Source organism: Enhydra lutris, unplaced genomic scaffold, assembly GCF_002288905.1.
Source record: "Enhydra lutris kenyoni isolate GAN:26980312 unplaced genomic scaffold, ASM228890v2 scaffoldscaffold20, whole genome shotgun sequence".
Lineage (NCBI taxonomy): Eukaryota > Metazoa > Chordata > Mammalia > Carnivora > Mustelidae > Enhydra > Enhydra lutris.
Genome location: NW_019154104.1, coordinates 26,062,731 through 26,082,745, shown reverse-complemented (window position 1 = coordinate 26,082,745; position 20,015 = coordinate 26,062,731). Strand labels below are relative to the sequence as shown.

The 20,015-nt window shown below is 36.0% G+C and overlaps 1 protein-coding gene across 4 annotated transcripts in view; it reads right to left on the bottom strand.

The window, feature by feature from the left end:
* Positions 1-271: 271 nt before the first annotated feature.
* LOC111148683 (poly(A) polymerase alpha) overlaps positions 272-20,015 on the bottom strand; it is a 58,985-nt gene continuing 39,241 nt past the window's right edge. The window contains exons 16-22 of one of the 4 annotated variants that reach the window (XM_022505458.1): positions 18,347-18,468; positions 14,419-14,561; positions 11,667-11,767; positions 11,215-11,435; positions 7,502-7,564; positions 5,560-5,634; positions 272-3,491 (exon numbers count right to left, since the gene is read on the bottom strand). In XM_022505458.1, coding sequence (XP_022361166.1) covers positions 3,396-3,491; positions 5,560-5,634; positions 7,502-7,564; positions 11,215-11,435; positions 11,667-11,767; positions 14,419-14,561; positions 18,347-18,468 — 821 coding nt within the window. In that variant the 3' untranslated portion in view covers positions 272-3,395. The remainder of the gene's footprint in view (positions 3,492-5,559; positions 5,635-7,501; positions 7,565-11,214; positions 11,436-11,666; positions 11,768-14,418; positions 14,562-18,346; positions 18,469-20,015) is intronic. The other 3 variants (XM_022505460.1, XM_022505461.1, XM_022505462.1) reach the window with 3 other exon arrangements.

Genomic DNA, 20,015 nt, shown 5'->3' with positions numbered 1-20,015 from the left:
TCAGAATTAAAATAGGCAAAAGTATAGCCAAAGGATTATTCAATACCTTTTTAGATAAACAGTTTCTCTTTTTGCTTAAATGCATTTAAGTGCACGAACAGTGAGCATTCCCAGGGCCTGGTCTACAAGCTGATGGATGTTAACGACCTACCCTTTCCTACATAAATTACTACTTGGAGCTGCTGATCATTCATTGCCACCTTGAGTGCAGGCAGAATTAATACTACGCAGAGCTCTAAAACATTTTTCTGTGTGGAGAAAAAAACAGGTGTTAATTAGAAAAATACAAACTTTATTCCAGAATATACCCAGAGCCACAAAACACACAACTTCCAATTGTTTTACAAATTCAGCAAGATGCACGAAAAGCCAAAAGACCATGTGGGCGATCAAAGTCCGAAAGTGGGCAATTCAGTCCCATGTTTAGGTGTCTATCGAGGTAGAGGAAGTCCCCCAAGTTCAACTCTGTAGATGTGAACAATGGAGTCAAGGGTAATTTGTACAGTATCTTCCCTTTTACTGAACAGTCTCAAAAGCTTAATGACAAGTCATCGTATGTTGCAGTCATATCTTGTTTTATATATAATAAAGGTATCAGAATTTGGAATTTCGGAAAAAAATAAACACAACTGCATGTTCATTAGAATAATGGCTTTGACATCAGAAGGTCCATCCCTCCACTCGAAGCACTTAAGATCGCCAGAGTCAGGAGTTGGCCATTACAAACATTCAAAGCAGTTCTCTCCTAATCCATGAGTTTCGTATCCAATATTGAGCATTTGGGGGTTTAAAAAAAGCAGTATCTGATTTGGGTTTAGTAAAATGAGAAACAGAAGATCCTAGCCGGTTTGTGGTCTATAATCCTAAATTCACTGAAAAACAACAGTGCCACCTGCTGACATAAAGATAAATCACCAACTGCATTGAAAACCAACAGTTCTGAAAAGGAAATGAACCAGCAGTACACAGTCTACATGCACGAAACAAATATACAGAAAAGGCATAGAGTCTACATGCACAAAATAAGTTCTGTGGGCAATGGGATGGTGGAGAGGGAATTATTAGTGACTACATTCACGTTTTCCTCCCCAATGATCATTTATATGAAGAACAGTGATCACGGAAGGTATCAGTTAATACTAGGCTGCCGCCAACAGCATAAACGAACCAGAAGCACATCGTCTCTAAATGTAAACAAAGTAAATTCTTTTGCAAATCTTCACTTACGGCCACACTATAAACTTTAAAGCAGAACCGATTTATCACTGAAAAACAAGAGAAATAAAGTCAGTCAAAAGAAACCAGCCGACTGTGGGATTGTGCTGTTTTTTTTTTTTTATTGTGTTTTCAATGGAGAAATACATCATCTGTTTACAAAATAGCTCTTGAAAAATACAAGGAGTACAGATACTATAAAACAAAGCAAACTCCAGTCATGAGACACTACATACATCATGCGAAAGCAACAGTCTGATCTCCAGGTTATGAAAACTAGAATTAAAAAGTCACTACACAGAAAAGGTCCAAGTTTCCAGCTTGGCAAAACTTGGGTGCAGTTACATGAAACGTTTAATAAACTGAATTTTTCCCCCAATGTGTAAACAGAATGACAAGACTAAGTCTGCGCCTGGCAATTTCAATCTAACTCTGAAGCTACACAAAACACACACACACCTTGTACACTTCACCTGTTAGCATGACCATCTTTTTTTCTTAGGTGGTGGGAGGAAGGGCAAGGTGAGTGTGCGGAGCGAAGATGTGGGAAGCGGAAACACTGCCTACTAGACATCATAAGGTACGTTGAAAAGAAAGCCTCAATTAATGCATAGCCTAAGGGGAAAGACTACACTCCAACTTTGGAAAATTAATTTAGGAGGATGGGGAAGAGTTTAAGTAACTGCAGTTTAACATGGAAAATGCACATGTGATAGGACGGAGCACGATGAAGATTCATAAACATGCTCATCAGAAAACGCTAGGTCTGCTTTGTCCAGATTAGGAAAGAATAACTAACTTTATCAACATCCGGCACCCCTCATACTTAGTGACGATGGATGCTCTGCTGCTTAATTATGAGGACTTCTTTTCTTTGCAGAAAGGAGTTCCTAATCTATTGATCGGATAAAACAAAATGAAAAAGGAGAAGAGAGCTGACTAGATGCCAAGTGCTTGCTAGAAATGATTTTTAAAATGTTTCTACATGTAAAATTTACTGACAAATTTTGGTCAACCATTTAAAAATAAAAATTACTTTAAAATTCTTGGAGAAAATGCCTTTTGCCCACGTGTTTAAAATTGAAAATCAACTTTACTACAGAGAGTTGTTCTGTGGAGTGTACAAAATTCCGCATGTCCAGAGATCGAATGGCCGTCCCAGACAGGGCATCACATTCCACTCGCATTTCTTTTAGTCACCCTAAAGTTTCAGCCCCGAGACCGAAATTTAGTGCTCTGTGCCGCATGGCCACAGGATCATTGGCTTCACATCATGGCTTAAGAAAATACTGGCATTTTGTTTCTTATGAAATTAAGTTCTATCTTATGCATATAAGCAAAGAGGGAAAAAGAAAAGGGGGAAGGAGCAAAGAGCTTTGTTTCAAAGACAACAGACTGAAGGCAAAAGAATATGGAGCTTAATAAGCTCAAAGAAAAATATTTGCTGGCTGATCGCTGATTTGTATGCACTCTAGACAATTCTATAAATAAAACTAATATATCACTTCTTAATCATGACCCCATCAAAACCAACTATTTCCTAATTATTATTTCAATGTCAAATATACACCCTTAGAGTTGACATTTCATTGTTAAGGGCTGCAGCTACCGCACAGGGACTGAACTAGGTGTCCTTTCATCCTTTCTCTGAAGTAGAACAGTATGCCACTGCACAATGGTATCCGATTTGAAGACTAATGGTAAAGGAAATTTTTCAGGAAAAAATGAAAATCCATCAAGCTGAAAATCTAAAATTAGTTCTACTTTCTAATAAAAAAATACATAAAAGTGCATCATTGAACAAGGAATTCTTATGCCAGTTTGTATTGCAAATTTTCCAAACAATGCATCAAACATAAACCCAATCCAGATGTCAAATTATGGATACAAATATAGCTTGAGGTTGGTTTTTTTTTTGTTTTCATTTTTTTGTTAAAGGCAGTAATTTTTTGAAATAGTTAACGCAACTGTTGCTAACACAATAATAATAGTACTCCTGGCTTCACATACTAACCTGGACTTCCGATCAAGTGCTGATTAGCCCAGTAAGGGAGGTCACCAAAAAAACCTAAATCCATTTTCAGTCATGTCTAGTCTTGTACCCTCCATTCTCCTTTTTTAGCATTTGAAGACAACAGGTTGAGTTGGCAGAGATTGTTTATGGACCCCTGAGGTTGTTTTTACCGATTCAATCTCAGTTTTATTGAATTCTTGATAACAGGAATAGGATTTGCAGGGAGAGCAGGGATATCAGAAAGGTCTGTACTGGATGTTTTCTGAGAACGAAAGCAAAGAACACAACATTGTTCAAAGCACTGTAACTTAAAAATGAGATTTACGTTCCACTGCTTGACTCTCTAAGAAATGGATGGAAACCTTACCATAGAAGTACTAAAAATTTAAAGAGAAACAAGAATAAAGTGCAAATAAATATGACTATTACTATGAGATTATTTGTTCTATACTTGTAATTTTCAGATAATAAAATATGAATATTTTAGCAATACACAGAAAACTCTTAAGTAATCTTAAAATACAGCTTTTACAGCCACACTCCTCTAAGAATGACCTATCATATAATTATTAAAGTCATGTTAAACTGTATTTACTCATAGTAACACTAACAGCTGTGAAGTTAACTGGTGCTGGAGCACCCCCGTGTGGGAGAACACTTAAAGTTCACCTCACACCCTGGAGAAGCAGTTACCAAGACATTATTTTCTGACCCTATACATTATTAAATTAAGTCTATACAACTCAGCAATAATTTAGTTATTCTAAATTTTAGGAAAACTTCATGTTAAAAAAACAATTAAATCACAAGCCTTCTTTAACATTCAAAAACAGAGAGAGAAATTTTTAAATGTTTTATTATGGGAAATTCCAAGCATCCACACAAGTAGAGCGCGTTCTATGATGATGAATCCCATATAGCCATTACCAAGCTTAGCCAGCGGCCCAACCAGAACCATCCACTGTCCCCCCACCTTCACTCCCAAGCTTACTCTGAAGCAAATCCCAGAGATGTTTTGTAAGTATCTCAAGTTATCTCAAAACAATAAGGATTCTCTATTACACACAGCCACAATAGTATAATTCTCTCCCGGAAAGACATATACCCCTTATATCACCAAATATAGGTATTTTTTTTTTTTTGTAATCTACATCATCATTCTTTTTCTTAACTGGGTCATTTTTCTCTCAATGTCTCTACAAATCTTTCCATTAGAAATTAAGTTCTACCTCCCCATAAAAATACAAAAAGGTAAATTACCCACGAGTACTCATCACCATAGGGATGAATTTAGTAAGACAAACTTTGAAAACAGTTCCCCAGAGGACTGTGACAGGCCAAAAGACATGCAGTCACATCACAGGAGCTTAAGCCTGACAGACTACTTAGTCCAGGTATCAATGCCAAGCATATTTCCTCGTGTTGTTTTAGTTACTTCCTCCATCCCAAATTTTTATTAGATAAAAATTATGGAAATAAAAGACATTCTAGAAAGTCAAAATGGTATTTCTCCCTTTAGAGGCTATGAGGGTTAATAGTTAGCAAAAACACATCTTAAAATGACCACATTAATTAACTCTGAGCCACAAAGCAGCAAATATCACTGCGCCAGTTCTGCAGCCTCACCGTGAGCAGCAACGACCTCAGTGGGGCTGCAGAGCGTCACCAGCTCCACGTCTACTTAAAGAAAGTATTTACTATGTGTCAGAGTATACCCCAGATCCCACATATACTCACACTGAAAGGGTTCAAAAAGAAAACCATTGTTTCACAAACCAAACGAAGGTTCACAAATCAGTATTCAAAAAGAAACTGATTCTAGGTGCCTACTGTATATAAGAAGGGACAATCACAAAATTTCTAGGACAAATAAAAAATTTGAAAGAATTACGGGTTACATTAAATTAATAATTGAAAATCAGGAGTAAAATGTGAGACAGAAACACATTTTAAAAAGAAAAAATCATTTTAACCTCACAAAAAGATCCACAAAGAAATGTTTTTTAGTTCTGTCATGATTCAAAATTCACTCTTTGATCTGTAGAGAAAACCTTTATATGAATACTGCATATTGTGACTAGTGAGGATTTAAATAATTTGCAATATCAAGTAACCTGTAAGGAGATGGGTTAGCATCTTGACAGTGCAAAACAACGGTTCTACCGAATCTGATGCCCTACCTTGAAACTACGATACACACTGATACACGAGTGAGTTAATCACTGTTACAGTGAGAATTTCAACAGCCTTCTGTATATGCTCATTTCAGTTCATTATACCACAGTCATGTTAACATTTATAAAACTCTCCTTGCTTTTTGCACTTAGTACCTGAGAGGCCAACAGAGCAGCCGCTGTGTGAATAGTTTCTGATTGAGCTGTACTTGTCTCTGTATCAAGTTGTTCCTGTGAGACAAAGAGGACGGGGGAGGAAAGAGACTTAAAAAAAGAATAAAAGAACATGACTGGGTTTGGTGGCTAATAAAGAAGACAACCTGGAAGACAGGAGGATCAAGAGAAAGACGGGACCACATCACAAGATCATGTAGCGAGCCTGGCCGCAGGCCGCCTCGCCCGTCACATCGCATGTATTTCTATTTGCCTACTTCAAGTCCACGGGCACGGTCAGAATATCTCCTGACTTTCCAACTACCTCCAACTTAGACATTTGGAGCAGATAATAATTAAAGACACACACAGGCACATTATGAAATGTTGCCCAGACAATAATTAATACACTAGAAATCTAAGCCCTAGCTTATGTGAAAAAAACAAAACCTGGTTAATATTATTAAATAAAACTACCTTTTCAAAAGGATAAAAACTGCTCCCACACCTTTGATTAAAAGTAGAAAAAAGTCCCTAAAATATTCCTCTTTTTTTTTTGTTTTTCCTCCCCCTCCTCAAAAATCAATGTACTGATCTACTCTATGTATTATCTGAAAATACAGGGAGAAGCACGTCATGCCACTGCTCTCAACGTTTTTAAAGCTGTGCACAAAACAAAATACAACATATATCCAGAAACAGATGAAAATAAACATGTAAAAATCTGAATTTCTGTAAAACAACATATATAGTAATAAAACAATGAAATGTCAATTTTCTCTTATGAAACAAAAGAGGGTAAACAGGATGCAGGTAACAGAAATGGAAGCACGGGCTTTCTGAAGCACAAACTGGAGTGATCTACTGAGTTTTACAAGTAAGCATACTATTTGCCTCAGTAACTCCTTTTTCATTAATTTAGTCTAATAAATATAAATGGACAGCAGGTATTTACCCACAGTCAATACTACAGTAAGAAAGAACTCTCTTTTTTTTTAACAGAAATAACTGCAACAATTGGAACTGGTTGAATACAATATGGTTATGGCCTTAAGATAGCTATTAATAATTTGTAAATTATATAATCAAAGGAACAATTTTTCCTGGTTTACAGAATGAATAAAGATTTGAAAGCAAAAGGCATTAGTATGTGTGCCCAAATAAAATCTATAAAGACCCAAAAGAATACTTCCTAAAATGTCGATTATGGGAATAATTTGGGAGGAGGAGGATTTCCAAATTTTCTACAATAAGAAGAAAAAGTTAAAAGCCTACAGTACATTCCAATTTCTGAAAAAATGATGTCCGGAGTCTAATGTGGTTTGGCTAAACCACTCTCTCTCATCTCATCTACCTCATCTCAGGCCCCATGCACTCCAAAAGGCTCTTGCCAGAACCTTCTGCCAAACACTGGTTCTCAAAACATACCATACGTTCGCACCAAGTGTGAGATGACCTTCTCATCTTGGACTGCCTCAAATCCTACATATCCTTCAAGGACTATGTCAAATACTACATGGTCTTCCTACAAAGCCTCTTAATATTTCTTCAGTCAGAAATAACAACCCACTGCTCCTGCCCTTCACACCACCCCAGCAGCCTCAATTACTCTGATCTTCTCTGATAATATAATTAGTTGCTCCTACCTCTTATCTTCTCTACTTAATTACAAGTTCCTTTAAAGGCACGGAACATGGCTCACTTGTCATTTTATGCCATTCAGTATCCACCCAGATTACTCTGCATTTAGAAGGAACTCAAACATTTGAGAAATTCAATTTCACCATTATAAATTAACATTCAAAAGGGACAAACACTTCTCTAAAAAGAATACTAAAAACAACCTACAACCTAGAGAACGAAAAAGACAGTACAATATTCTAGAGACATTTCTATCACATCTTCCGTACTCTTGTGTATGTATTTCAAGGCTAAATTAGTATACCTTTGTTTCTGTTTTATCATGTCCACTCAAAGCAAGACAGTTAGCATCTTCGCTTGTTTCATCCTGTTTTTGAAAAAAAAAGCTTTATTCTCTAAAATGAAAAATTTAGATTATTTGCCAATCAATGCTTTAATTGATAAAAAAAATTTTTTAATTATAAAATAATTTAACCTGTAAGATCAACTATGGCCTTAAAGTAGATTACTCATTCACTTGAAAAAAATTTTTAATGTAACGTATTTAATTCAGCTTCAATATCTTCCAAACAAAGAATACGAAGAAAGCTGTTACTGTTAAGCAATACCACCTAAAGTACTTTCCTAAAACCACTAAGTTCATAAAATATTTTTTGTAAGGAAGAGAAAAAAAAGAGTTCTTTGATCTAACAATTTAGAAACTTGGAATCCTATCACCCCCCATTCTGGGAAATTCACATACATATCAGCACTTTTTATAAAAGGTTCTGAGAAGTTCTATAAAGAATACTTCTTTAACTTTCCCCAACTTATTAACCACAGAATCCCCCTGGCTTAGTAAAACTTAATAACATCCTGAAGAACAGGTGGTTTGAGAAATGCTCTCTTCGCAGTCTTAATTTTTTAATTTATTAGGGTTATATTAAAAAACAACTCATTTGATAAAGGAAGGAAAAGGGAGGCCAAAGATGGCTGCACTTTCCCATATTTGCAATTAACATCCCTTTAAGAATAACTACTTTAACCCTAATTTCTCTGCTGTATTTACTAGGCATAATTATAATTTTAAATGCAGCTTTATAACAAGACATAGAAACTATGTTTCTATGAGTAGAAGAGATTTAACAGTTAACAAATTCTAATAAGGATCTTATTTGTATCCTGCAAACATTACAAACTTCAAGAACAGTAATTTGTCATAACTAGGCAAATATCAAACCTGACTGGATACGTAGCATTATGGAATTATTGCTAATACTCGTAAATATACTGGCATATACATATATAGGTATGTACACACGCACACATATGGTGATAATATACTGTAGTTGTGTTTTCAGAAATCTTTATCTTTCGATACACACAGAATATTTATGGCTGAAATGCTACGCCTGGGATTTGCTTCATAACAAGGGAAAGGAAGTAGATGTGTAGATGAAGGAGACTGGCCGTGAGCTGTTAAATGTGGAAGCTAAGTGATACAAACAGGACTGTTCATTAAAATTTTGTACATGTTTGAAATTTTCCATAAGAAAAAGTTTAAAAATACATAGGTAGCATCACTTAACCATACAATCCAGGGCAAACATTAGTCTATTTTTATTTTACATATCTGTAAAGCCTTCGCCTATGATGCAAATCAAGGGGCAGTACACCTCCTGACCACCCTGAACCTCCCTGTCTGTATACATGTTAGCACACGATTAAGACCAGTGTTTCTACCTGGTTAAAATTTCTAATACCAAGTACTCATTAACAGAAAATAAGAGATCCAGTTGAGGAGACCTCCAAAGTGATGATATTCATAATAATCTTCTCCTTTAGCACCATGAGATTTAGGCCTGGATTCTAATCCTACCTGACTTTAATTAGCCTTATAAATGGAAAAACCACTGAAACTCAAACTCCTCCTTCTGGGAAATGAGGAGATCAGCCCATGAGATACCTCAGACCCTCACGTCTCTTGTATATCATAAAGCTGTTTTTGTTAGTCAACTCCATGAGGCTGCGATAAACAAAACCCAGACTCTGAGAAAACATAAAAAAACAAAACAAAAATTGCAGGGAAAAAAGGGAGGGAAGTCTGTTTTAAAGAATACTTAAGAGAAATCAATAAATAGCTACACAGGGATCTTATGTAGTTACAGAATGGAACAAAGACTAAAAAAAAAAAATCAATGATGATGCAATCGGGGTCAGTTGAGCACTGACTAGATATTTGATTTTTCTAAGCAGGATAAGTTTAGTTTATTTATGCTTTCTTTTTTGTAATCCTTATCTTTTAGATACATGATTTAAAAAATACTGATGATATATGATGTCTGGATTTTTAATTTCTGTAATACAGATAGAGGGAGATGGAAAAGGCCCACAGAATGAAGGGTGTAGGGACTGGCAGAGCCCACTGTTCCCAAAGCTGCAGTGGGAATGACTCTCTACTTGTGTACAGACTTAAAATTGTCCATAGTAAGTTAAAAAATCCTATAATCCTACTGCCTTCGTATCTAGACAGGAAACAGGAGTGTTTTCTACCAAGGTAAGTGCAAATGAAACTACCAACATTATGCCGGTACTCCATGAGTCAGAGCTCTCAGGAGCCATTAAGGGATTAAACCATTAACAGAAGTAAACAGAATGAATAGGCATCTCCAGTTATCCTTACGTGTACTTTACTAAGATCAAAAGAAATGTGAGTTCTGAATTCTGCAATGCTCTGCCAAATTCCAAACAAGTATCAAGAGACACACAAAATGTGCAGTTCCACCAAAACCAGCACACTTTTAGGTTGCTGCACAACAAAGTCATGCGGCACTGGGGGTTTGAATAAAAGATTCCCAGGCCTAACTTCTGGAGTCTCTGATTCAGTGTATCTGGAGGAGGCTGTAAAATCTCTATGAGGAGGGAGGGAAAAATCACTCTGAAAAATTCTGATATGCAAGCAAGGCTGAAAATCATTGCCTTAAGAATTAACTACGCAGATGGGTTTTCAGGATAGGAGTTGTAAAGCATGATATGATATAATCATTCTTAATTCAGGACCATTAGAGTGACAAAATTCATCAAGTTATTCATATTCAGTTAATAGGGACCATATTCAAAAAAAATCTAAACCAATAGGCTTCAGAATAAGCTAGGGAATAGAACACTTACAAATTAGTGACAATAACATTTCACTATTACAGATCAAAACACTCACTCTCATGAGAAAAATCCAGATTTTTTTTTTCCCATTCTAAAGAAACTTTGATGAAATGAGTAAATTCCTAAGTAACAAAATTTCAACCAAAAATCACAATGAAATTAGTTTTTGGACTGTCATCTCTGGGACAACAGTGACTGTCCTACTAACTGGAAAAAAACAAGAGAGTGAGTCCAGGGAGCAATGAAATTGTGTGACAAGCCTACTCTCTTCTGTTTTATATTTCAAAACACACACCAAAATCAACGTACACTTTTAACGGTTTCCCTAAAACTATCTGAGACTTTGGCAAGGCAAATTGGCCACTATAAAAAGTGAAAGTATTGTGAGAAAATTTTCCTGAAGGGTTGGAGGAAACAGTTATTCAAGGTCTCAAAATTAATCTGACTTTGCAACTTTGGCCAGTTATTCAGTAAGAATTCCCTGAAAACCTCTCATAGTCAGTAACCCTGTAACACCAAGTATGGTGTAAGAAACTCCAAAACTCCACTTGGATCCTGGAACTATGTCCAAAGGGGCTATCAAAGAATCAGTACACGTAAAAGATACAGCTACGAGAGAAAGAGAAATTGAGATGACATGCTAAACTGTGCTATAGACTAGACAAGCTAAGTTTAAACGAGGCCCAGCTTTATGGACGAGGTAGGCACTGAGACGGTAGAAGGGTGAAGAGAGACTATGGCCCTAAGGCACTACCTGAACATTTTCTAAATGCTTTCTTCCTTGCTGCTTCTTAATTTTGGCTCACAAAGATTTTCTTCTATTGGACTTTAAAATAGGCAGACTGGTATTCCCATGGCTAACTAATATATAGATACCTCTTCTGTTTTGGTTTTCTTAGGACTCTCTTCTTTATGAGGTGAGGACGTCCTCTTGACTCCTACTATAGGGTTAGGTATTTTTGTTGCTGCATTTCCTGAAGGTCTAGGTGGTGGGTTTACCAGACGTGTTGAAGAAACAACTCTGGAGACCGTAGGCTTTGGTGGTGGTGAAATGGCTGGTTGTGTGGCAGTTTGAGGAATGCTTTCACTCGATGTACCTAAGTAGGTAAGTACATGAACACCATAAAAATTACAGTAAATCCTGTCAACAGCAAGTTACAAGTAAAGCTTTAAGTCTCTGAGTTTTATTTTTTCATCAATAATAACACAGTAACATTAAAAAACTGAATTCGAACCACTTAATCAACAAATAAAGCTACCCTTTGAAATGAAGGCTAACACCAAACACTGTGTAAGGATTCTCAAGCCTGTCAACCCCATCTCCTTACCCCCTGAGCTTTCACTGGAATTTACTTGTGGCACAGAAACTTCAGTAGCCTGTATGTTGGTCACAGATGCTGCTGTTACAGCTGGAGCAGGACTGTTTCTGCTAAAAAAAAAAAAAAAAAAAAAAAGTGAAAATCGCAAACAGGAAAGTATAAAATAAAATTCCGTAACAAAATTTAATATGGAAATTATTATTTGAAGGAAATGATTGTTTGGTTTTACTTCTGTGTATACATCAGTAACTGACTTTATTTGATAAATATGACCAACAACCCAAAGCGCTCACTCTAAAGCAGTGCTGTCCCACAGAACCCTCTGGAACAATGTCTCACAGCTGTGCTATCCAGTACGGTAGTCACCATACAGATGCAGCTACTCTGCACTTGATATATGGTTGGTGAGAAACTGAGTATTTTATTTAATATTAATAAATTTAAATCACCACATTTAAATTTGGCTAGTGACTAGCCTATTAAACAGGACAGTTTTAAAAACAATCTGTATCTGATTTAGGGGAAAAGACTTAATGGATCTGAGGTTTAAGAAAATCCTGTCAAAGGCTATAAATAAGAAGATGGTCTAAGAAACAGAAATAAATTTCTAAGGGTTCGTGACACCCTAAAAGACCACCCAGTGGCCCAGATAAACAACAAAGGCTTTCAATGCCATCCCTCCTCTTCTATGTTCTGGATCCTACTCCCTCCTGTCATTTCAGGAAACTGAAATCATCCATTCTTTACTCTATCTCTTCAACTTTTTTGTCTCAAATAAATCCTATCGCAGTTAAATAATCTCATTTTAATTACCCCTTGAAAGAAAAATAAAAGCACAAAGTCCCCTGGTTATTCTCACTCCCTCGCTACAGCTGGCACTCTGCAACTGTGGCACAATGACGCCCTGACAAGGTGGCGGCAAGAAAGGACTTCAACTTTTGGTGCCTACAAGACATCTGCATTTAACCAGGACTGTCAGCTTATTAAAGCTTTGGAGTTCAGGGGCGCCCGGATGGCTCAGTCGATTAAGTGTTTATCACGTGGTTTCGGCTCAGGTCATGATCTTGGGGCCCTGGGATTGAGCCCTATTTCAGGCTCTGTGCTCAGCACGGGGTCTGCTGGATTCTCACTCTTCCTTTCTCTCTGTCCCTCCCATTTATGCTTTCCCAAATAAATAAATCTTAAAAAAAAAAAGTTTTGGCGTTCACTGGTACACAGAAGTAAATGCAGTCAATAAGCACAGATGACCCCACTCCCCCAGGGAGAATACTGAGCCAGGACAAGAGCATCCTCAAAGGCACACACATCTAATGATCTAAACAGAAAGGGAGAGCTGGCCAGAGCACCACCACAGATGCAGAAAGAAAACCAGAAAGAGCTGGCAAAATGGTTAGTGCATAATAAATACTCAAAATATGCTAAGCAAATATACAATTACAAACTTAAAATCCAGAAGTCTTATTTACAGATGTTACTCTGTATTACATAGGAAACTACCGTTGTTTAAGCTTCTGCAGTTACTTACTTAGTTCCTTACTTCATTACTCTGAAGTTACTACTTTACATACATGTGCATGAACTCAAAATACAAAAGGCTTTTATACAAATCCCTTTGAAGGTAACCTAGTATTTCCATTAAAAATAAAAAAGACTCTACAAGGATACACTGGAAAAATTTACAGAAGATTAAACATAAATACAGCTCTTTGTGTTCTAGTTCTTGCCACCATAGCCATGTTATTTCTTTAACAAAAATGTTTAGCTGTGTTAAATGATTTTAAAGACACTTAATTCTTAAAAAATAAATAAATAAATAAAAGTTTCCTGTAATTAAAAGCAGCCCACAAAGACCTTCACCTTCCTTAGAAGACCCCCAGTATGTCCACACATCTGCTCCCCAGCTATACAGATGTAAGCAGCCCCAGGACAGAGAGGCGATTTTGTCCCTCTTGTCCATTCTCCTTAGCACCATATAGTTCACCTGGAGGCAGGAGAAGCCTCAATACAGATCTTTCTTAAGATGGCGTTACATCCAGTTCAATCCACCATAAACTGAAAATACCTTAAGTCCAAAATGCATTTAATACACATAACCACCAAACATCACAGCTTAGCGAGCCTACCTTAAACATGCTCTGGACACTCTCATTAGCCTACAATTGGGCAAAACCACCTAACGCAAAGCCTGTTTTGTAAAAAAGTGTTAATTGTCTCCTGTAATTTACTGAATATTATACTAAGAGGGAAAAACAGAATGGCTGCAGGGGTGCAGAATGGTTGCGGGAGTAGTGGCTGCTGACCCTGGGAGCGCAGGGCTGACTGGGAGCTAAGGCTCACTGCTGTGCCAGGTACCACAAAAGACTATCATATGGTGGTGTGTACTGCTACCCTAGAAAAGGTCAAAATTCAGACTTCAAATTATGGTTTCTACGGACTGTGTACTGCTTTTACACCGCTGTGAAGTCAAAACATCTTAAGTCAAACCATGTTAGTCAGGGACCATCTATATGTGAAATCTGAGGGATTACAGCACTAACATTCATTCACATCTGAATTAAGATACACCTGTCTCAAAAATGGAATACAAGTATGACACAATAGGATAAAAAAAAATTACTTTCCCCCCAAAATCAGTTTAATTGCTATCTTTAAAGAATCAGAAGGAATAAAAATAATATGCTAAAGAGACAACTCTAACAAGGGGATTCATCAAATGCATTTAGCGAACAGCCAGTCCACTTCACTCCCTCCATTTCCTTACCCCTGAGAGCTGCCAGAACTGTTCAATGGACTGGTCCTCACAGCACTCGTAGGTGAAGGCACAGACATGCTGTTGTCACTGTCCATAGACAAGTCGAGGCTGCTGTCGTTCAGAGGCGCCAATCTGACACCTTCTGTTGAATGCTGCGATTAATAAAAATATTTAGTCAAATATATAGTTTACCCACATCTTTGAAACACGAACATCTTTTACTTTGATAAATGATTCCTACTACACAGCATAAATCAGTAAATGCATGAAAACTCCGAAGTGTCATGCTGACTTGTAATACAAGGCGAAGATTTTGTAGATACACACCTTCTGACTTTTAAGAGGCCTGACTACACTACAATTCTTCCATGGGAGAAAAAAGGAGAAAGGAATGCTACATTAAACGTACACATTCTCCACAAGATACACTGCACACTAAAAAGCACTATAATGTGAAAACACATGGATCTTAACTCAGACAACTATAAATATATACACACACATACACATATAAGGAAAAAAGTCTTAATGATAAACCCAATACTAGCAATGAATATCTCTGGCTTTGGGGACTGTGACCAATTTCTAATTATTCTACAATGAACATAAAATTGTGTAATATCAAAAAAATTACCAAATAAGTACAGCATAGTACCACTTCTAAACATCTATAAATAAATGAGGCTCTCTCAAAAGAAAGAATTTCTGGTGCTCTGCCTGCCAACTTAGAATTTTAACACGGTACATCTAATAGTATAAATTATCCTGTGAAAATAGAAACAGCAGAAATACTTCCTGAAAGTGAAACCTAATATCCACATGTAAATCCTAATGCTAGTCCTGCTTCTCAAAAATCAAAGCACTCAACATGTTACTTAATATAGGAAAACCAAAATAAAGCACGATTTTTAAAGAACTTAGTTTCCGTTTCTACAATCAATGGTATTGCAATATCAAATTGATTTCTTCAGCTTTTTTTTTCCAGAATACTTTTTAGCCTTGGTGCTCCACTTACCTACAGAAACATTTTAATGGAAACGACTGCATTGCTGACAAAAACCCATTTCCCATACGTGTGTGTGTCTGTGTGTGTATGTGTGTGCTCTAGTTCCCCAAATGACAAGACATTCTTTGATCTAGCACTACAGACATTACTTTTGTACATAAATCAGTATTAATCAAATGGGGAAGATGAGACCTGGCAGAATGGAGAGAAGAGAAAGTAATGCCACATGTTTATGAAGTCAGTTGTGAAAAGAATTTTCTAATGAGCTTCTTTCCTATGCAAAAATGCTACCAATTTCATTCTCCACCAGTGCACAGTAACTAAATTACACTAAATCTACATAGTTACCTGCCTGCCCAGGTGATCAAACATCTGTGAGACAACAGGCCACTGCTGAGGATGATCTGTGAACCTGAAGGTTTTAACTGGCTGGTTTGAACACAAAACAGTTGCTCTGCTTTGCCTGTGTCTATACCAAATTTGGCACGAGAGACTTCAGTACCAAGATACCATAAATGTTCTATCCACACTTTCTAATAAAAGATAAATAATGACAGAACATACTACAAAGAGAAATAAACACACGTGCACTGAAACCTAGGTCGAATTCACATCTCCTATTATACAACCATGGGCGAATTTATTAACCACTTGGTTTCTTCTATTAGACAATACCTGTGGGTTGTCGTATCATTAAAAACATAGAAAAACATTCATACAGTGCTTTGCAAATAAATAGCAGTTAATAAAAGGAAGTAATCAAGAAGAGTCTAAGAAAAGATTCATGGATCTAGATTTCTAGATACTACTTCTAAAAACAAAGTGTTTTTTTACTAGTGGCAACTTAGAAATAATCCACATGATGTCAAATAAAGTACAGATATAGTCATACTATAGCCACACAAAGAAATACTAAGCAGCCACATCGTATCTGTAATGTAATATAATTTGGACACATAATAAACACCCAAAAAGCAGGTCACAAAAGGGCATGTACCAACAAAAACCTTTTAAAAATACATATGATATGTGATTACATATGTGCACCAAGAGACTATGTAGAAATACACACTGGAATGTGAAAAGTAGCTATTACTGGGTGATGAGAGTACGGTTAAGCTTTATTTGATAAATAACAAAGTTTAGACTAAGTAAGTTATTTCTGAATGCTAATAATCCTTTTTGTTTCTAGAAGATTATATTTAGATAGATAATACCTTAAGAAATAGAATAAAAATAAAATTTATTTAAACTGTACTTTTGTCGTTTCAAATATCAACAATACCATGTGAATAGGGGTTTTAAAAGGTAACCAGAGAATAAAGGGCTCTGGAAAATCTAATTCCCTCAGACATAAATAGATGTTTTAATAAAATAGAAATAGCTAAATAATGTTAAAGAACATAACAATCTATTTACATTGACTTCTGAAAACACACAAAATGTTTATATACTTTTACATGGAGTAAAGACACATTTAAGTATGGTTGTTTAAACTCATTAATAACACCAAGGGACAATCAGAAGACAAATGTCTGGCTTGATATTTTAGTTTAAAAATAAAATTATTCAATGGCAAACTTTATGTATATTTTATTACAAATAAATAAAATGGCTTGAGAAAAGAACAGTACTTTTTGCCACTTTCTAGATTATTTAGTTAACTCACAAAAGCATCAGGATGAGAACAAAACAAGTCACATAAAGGCTTTAATGTACCAAGTTACTTTAAAAACAAAAGTGCCTTTTAAAACTGCATTTTAGACCAGACTAAAAAAGCAAGTACCTCTACCCCCAAGTTATGGTGATGGCAATAGAAACAAATATGAGCATTTGCTATGTGCTAATAAGCACTAGTCGAAACCACTTCCTACAGGTATTAACTCATTTCATCCTCACAAAATATCTAATGAGGAATATTATCTTAATTTTAGAGAAGCAAATCCAGAACATGATGTTGATTATACAGGTGGCCCAAGTCACAGCAGGGAAGTAGTGGAACTGAAACTGAACCAGCCTATCTACTCCAAAGTTCTTCTCCTTGATTTAGATGCCTATATCATACTATATGCTATACTACTTTTCTTTCATATTCTCTTAAATAATATATTGTTTTACATTTTTTAAACTTGTAAAATTAAAACTATAGAATTATTAAATAATACATATTCATCAGAACCTTTTAACATACTAATATATGTAGCTCTAACCCATTCATTTTCACTGCAATGTATATTCCATTATAGAAATTAGCCACCTATTCTTGAAATCACATAAAGTAAAAATGTAACTGTCATCTCTGCACTAAAATTCTAGTATGTCCTTTACAGTAAGTTTAAATAAGAAAAATATGTCCTTTAAGAGTTATTTAAAGAAAAAAATGTAATAAGGAAGTCAGTAAATAAATAAATAAAAGAAAAATATGGCTGTAAGTTATTTGACAGGAAGCACTATTACCAGAACGACATGCTACAAAACATTAATTCTGGTCACCTCTGTTTGTGATCTTTATATTCAATAACTTAATTTTTCAATAATACACATCTATACTCTTAATAAAACAAAGCCATTTTATAAAAAGTCATGTAATTTATCCACATGTTACCTAACTGACTTTTTAAAGGAAAGGAAATTAGCTACTGAGGTGGGTATTAAATGGATAAAAACAGAAGACTCTGAAAGAGACTATAAGCCTATGTAAAATAAGGACAGGAAGCATCACCACTAGTCTGAGGTCTCCAAGTATGTGCAAGAAATACGACTGGGAGCAAGGTTTCACATAATGGGACTGCTCCCTGGAACAGATTTTTAAAATGCTGTGATCTACTTCAAGCATGCCTTAAACAGAGTCTAAATGCTGAAGTAGGGATAGGCTGAACACAGTAAAAACATCATGCTAGTAATGCTTTTGTAAGTACTTTCTAAATTTACCTTTTTCTTCTTCTGAAGAACATGACTAGGTAGTAGCTGATGGAGTTGCTTTCTTTTTACATGCATTGCAGCAATTTTCATGTCCACCTCAAACATCTTGCTGTTTATTGCTTGCCTATAAACTACACAATTAGGAAATTGTTACAAGAAATAGAAACATTTTAACAAAGACAGTTAAACCAGGATAAGCTATTCTAAGTAAGGATCACTTCCTATCAATCCTGTGCATAAAATGATCAGGCCAAAATTACCTCTCATCTGACATAATCCATTGCCTAATCAAACTCTTGAGTACCTTTTATACCACGAGGTCTACAGAATGAATAAAAGCACAAAGTATACTAACTCTTCCAGTTAATTACTCTTAAAATAGTAACTTTAAAGAGGAACTCTGAGAAACAGCAGAATTTTGGGGGGAAAGGGGGCTTCTTCATACCCTTTTGTGCTACCACTATTTAAAATTCTAGCCCAATTATGTAACAAATGCAGCAAAAGTCAAGCTTACTGACTAAACCCAAAGATACCTTTTCAAGAATGTGCAGGATAAAAGTTTAAGTATTCACCATCTTCTATTGTACAATCACTCAAATAACAGAGGTCACAGGCACAAAAAGAAAATGCTAAAAATAAATTCATCCAAATAAGTTCCAGAAAATCCCCAAATGGAAAAATTCATTCACTCAGTCATATGACAAATTATTTATTGAGCACCTATACTGTCTCACACTGTTCTGGGCATTGGGGATACAGTAGAGAATAAGAGACCAAAAGAACTTCGAGTCTACATTCTAGTAGGGACAATACAATAAACAGGAAACAACGAAGTAAAAAATAATTCATATCAAATGATGATAGTGCTATGGAGAAAAACTGAGTAGGGAAGAAAACAAGAAACTCAGTGTAGAAACTGAGAGGACATCAGAGCGGAGAGTGAAATCAAAGTGAAGTAAGCAAAGATAACTGATGGAACCACATTCTAGGGAGATCCAAGGTCAAAGACAAAATGTCCTCAGTTGAGCGCATGTCTGGGATGTTTGAAGAACAACAAAAAGGCCATTGGAGAGAAGAAAAAAAAACAAAATCCATAATCCCTTAAGAGCAATTCTAGAAATCCCAAAAGCTCCCAAAACATAAGTTCTTCCCAAAATTGGCACCAAAACTCATCTGGTAACAACAAACCCTGATCTAACCTATTTGTGGCTATATGGTCTATATGGCTATATGGCTACCTTTGCTTAATGTGAATCCAAAACAGTTCCCTGAAGAAACGCTAACTGTCACTGACTACCAAATGTTGCTCCAAGCCCTACAAGGAATATTACTTACTAACTTTATTACCTTTCTGGCCCCAAGACATATGGATAAAGGATTTTAAACTTACAACAGGAAATGAGGCCAGAGACATAATGAGAAGTCCAGATTAGGTAAAAGCTTGCAAACCACAGTAAGGAAGGACTTGAACTTCTTTCCAAATGAGAATGGTAGCCATTATAGTTTTTAAGCAGGCAAGACATGATCTGGCTTAATATCATTTCGTATGCTGGCTGAGAATAACCATTATCCCATTAGTAGCTGGGCTAGGACAGGCCAAGGAAACTGTAGTTAATGAGAGTAATACAACAGAACAATGATAAATGGCTTGGACTAGTGGGAAAGCAGCAGATAGCAA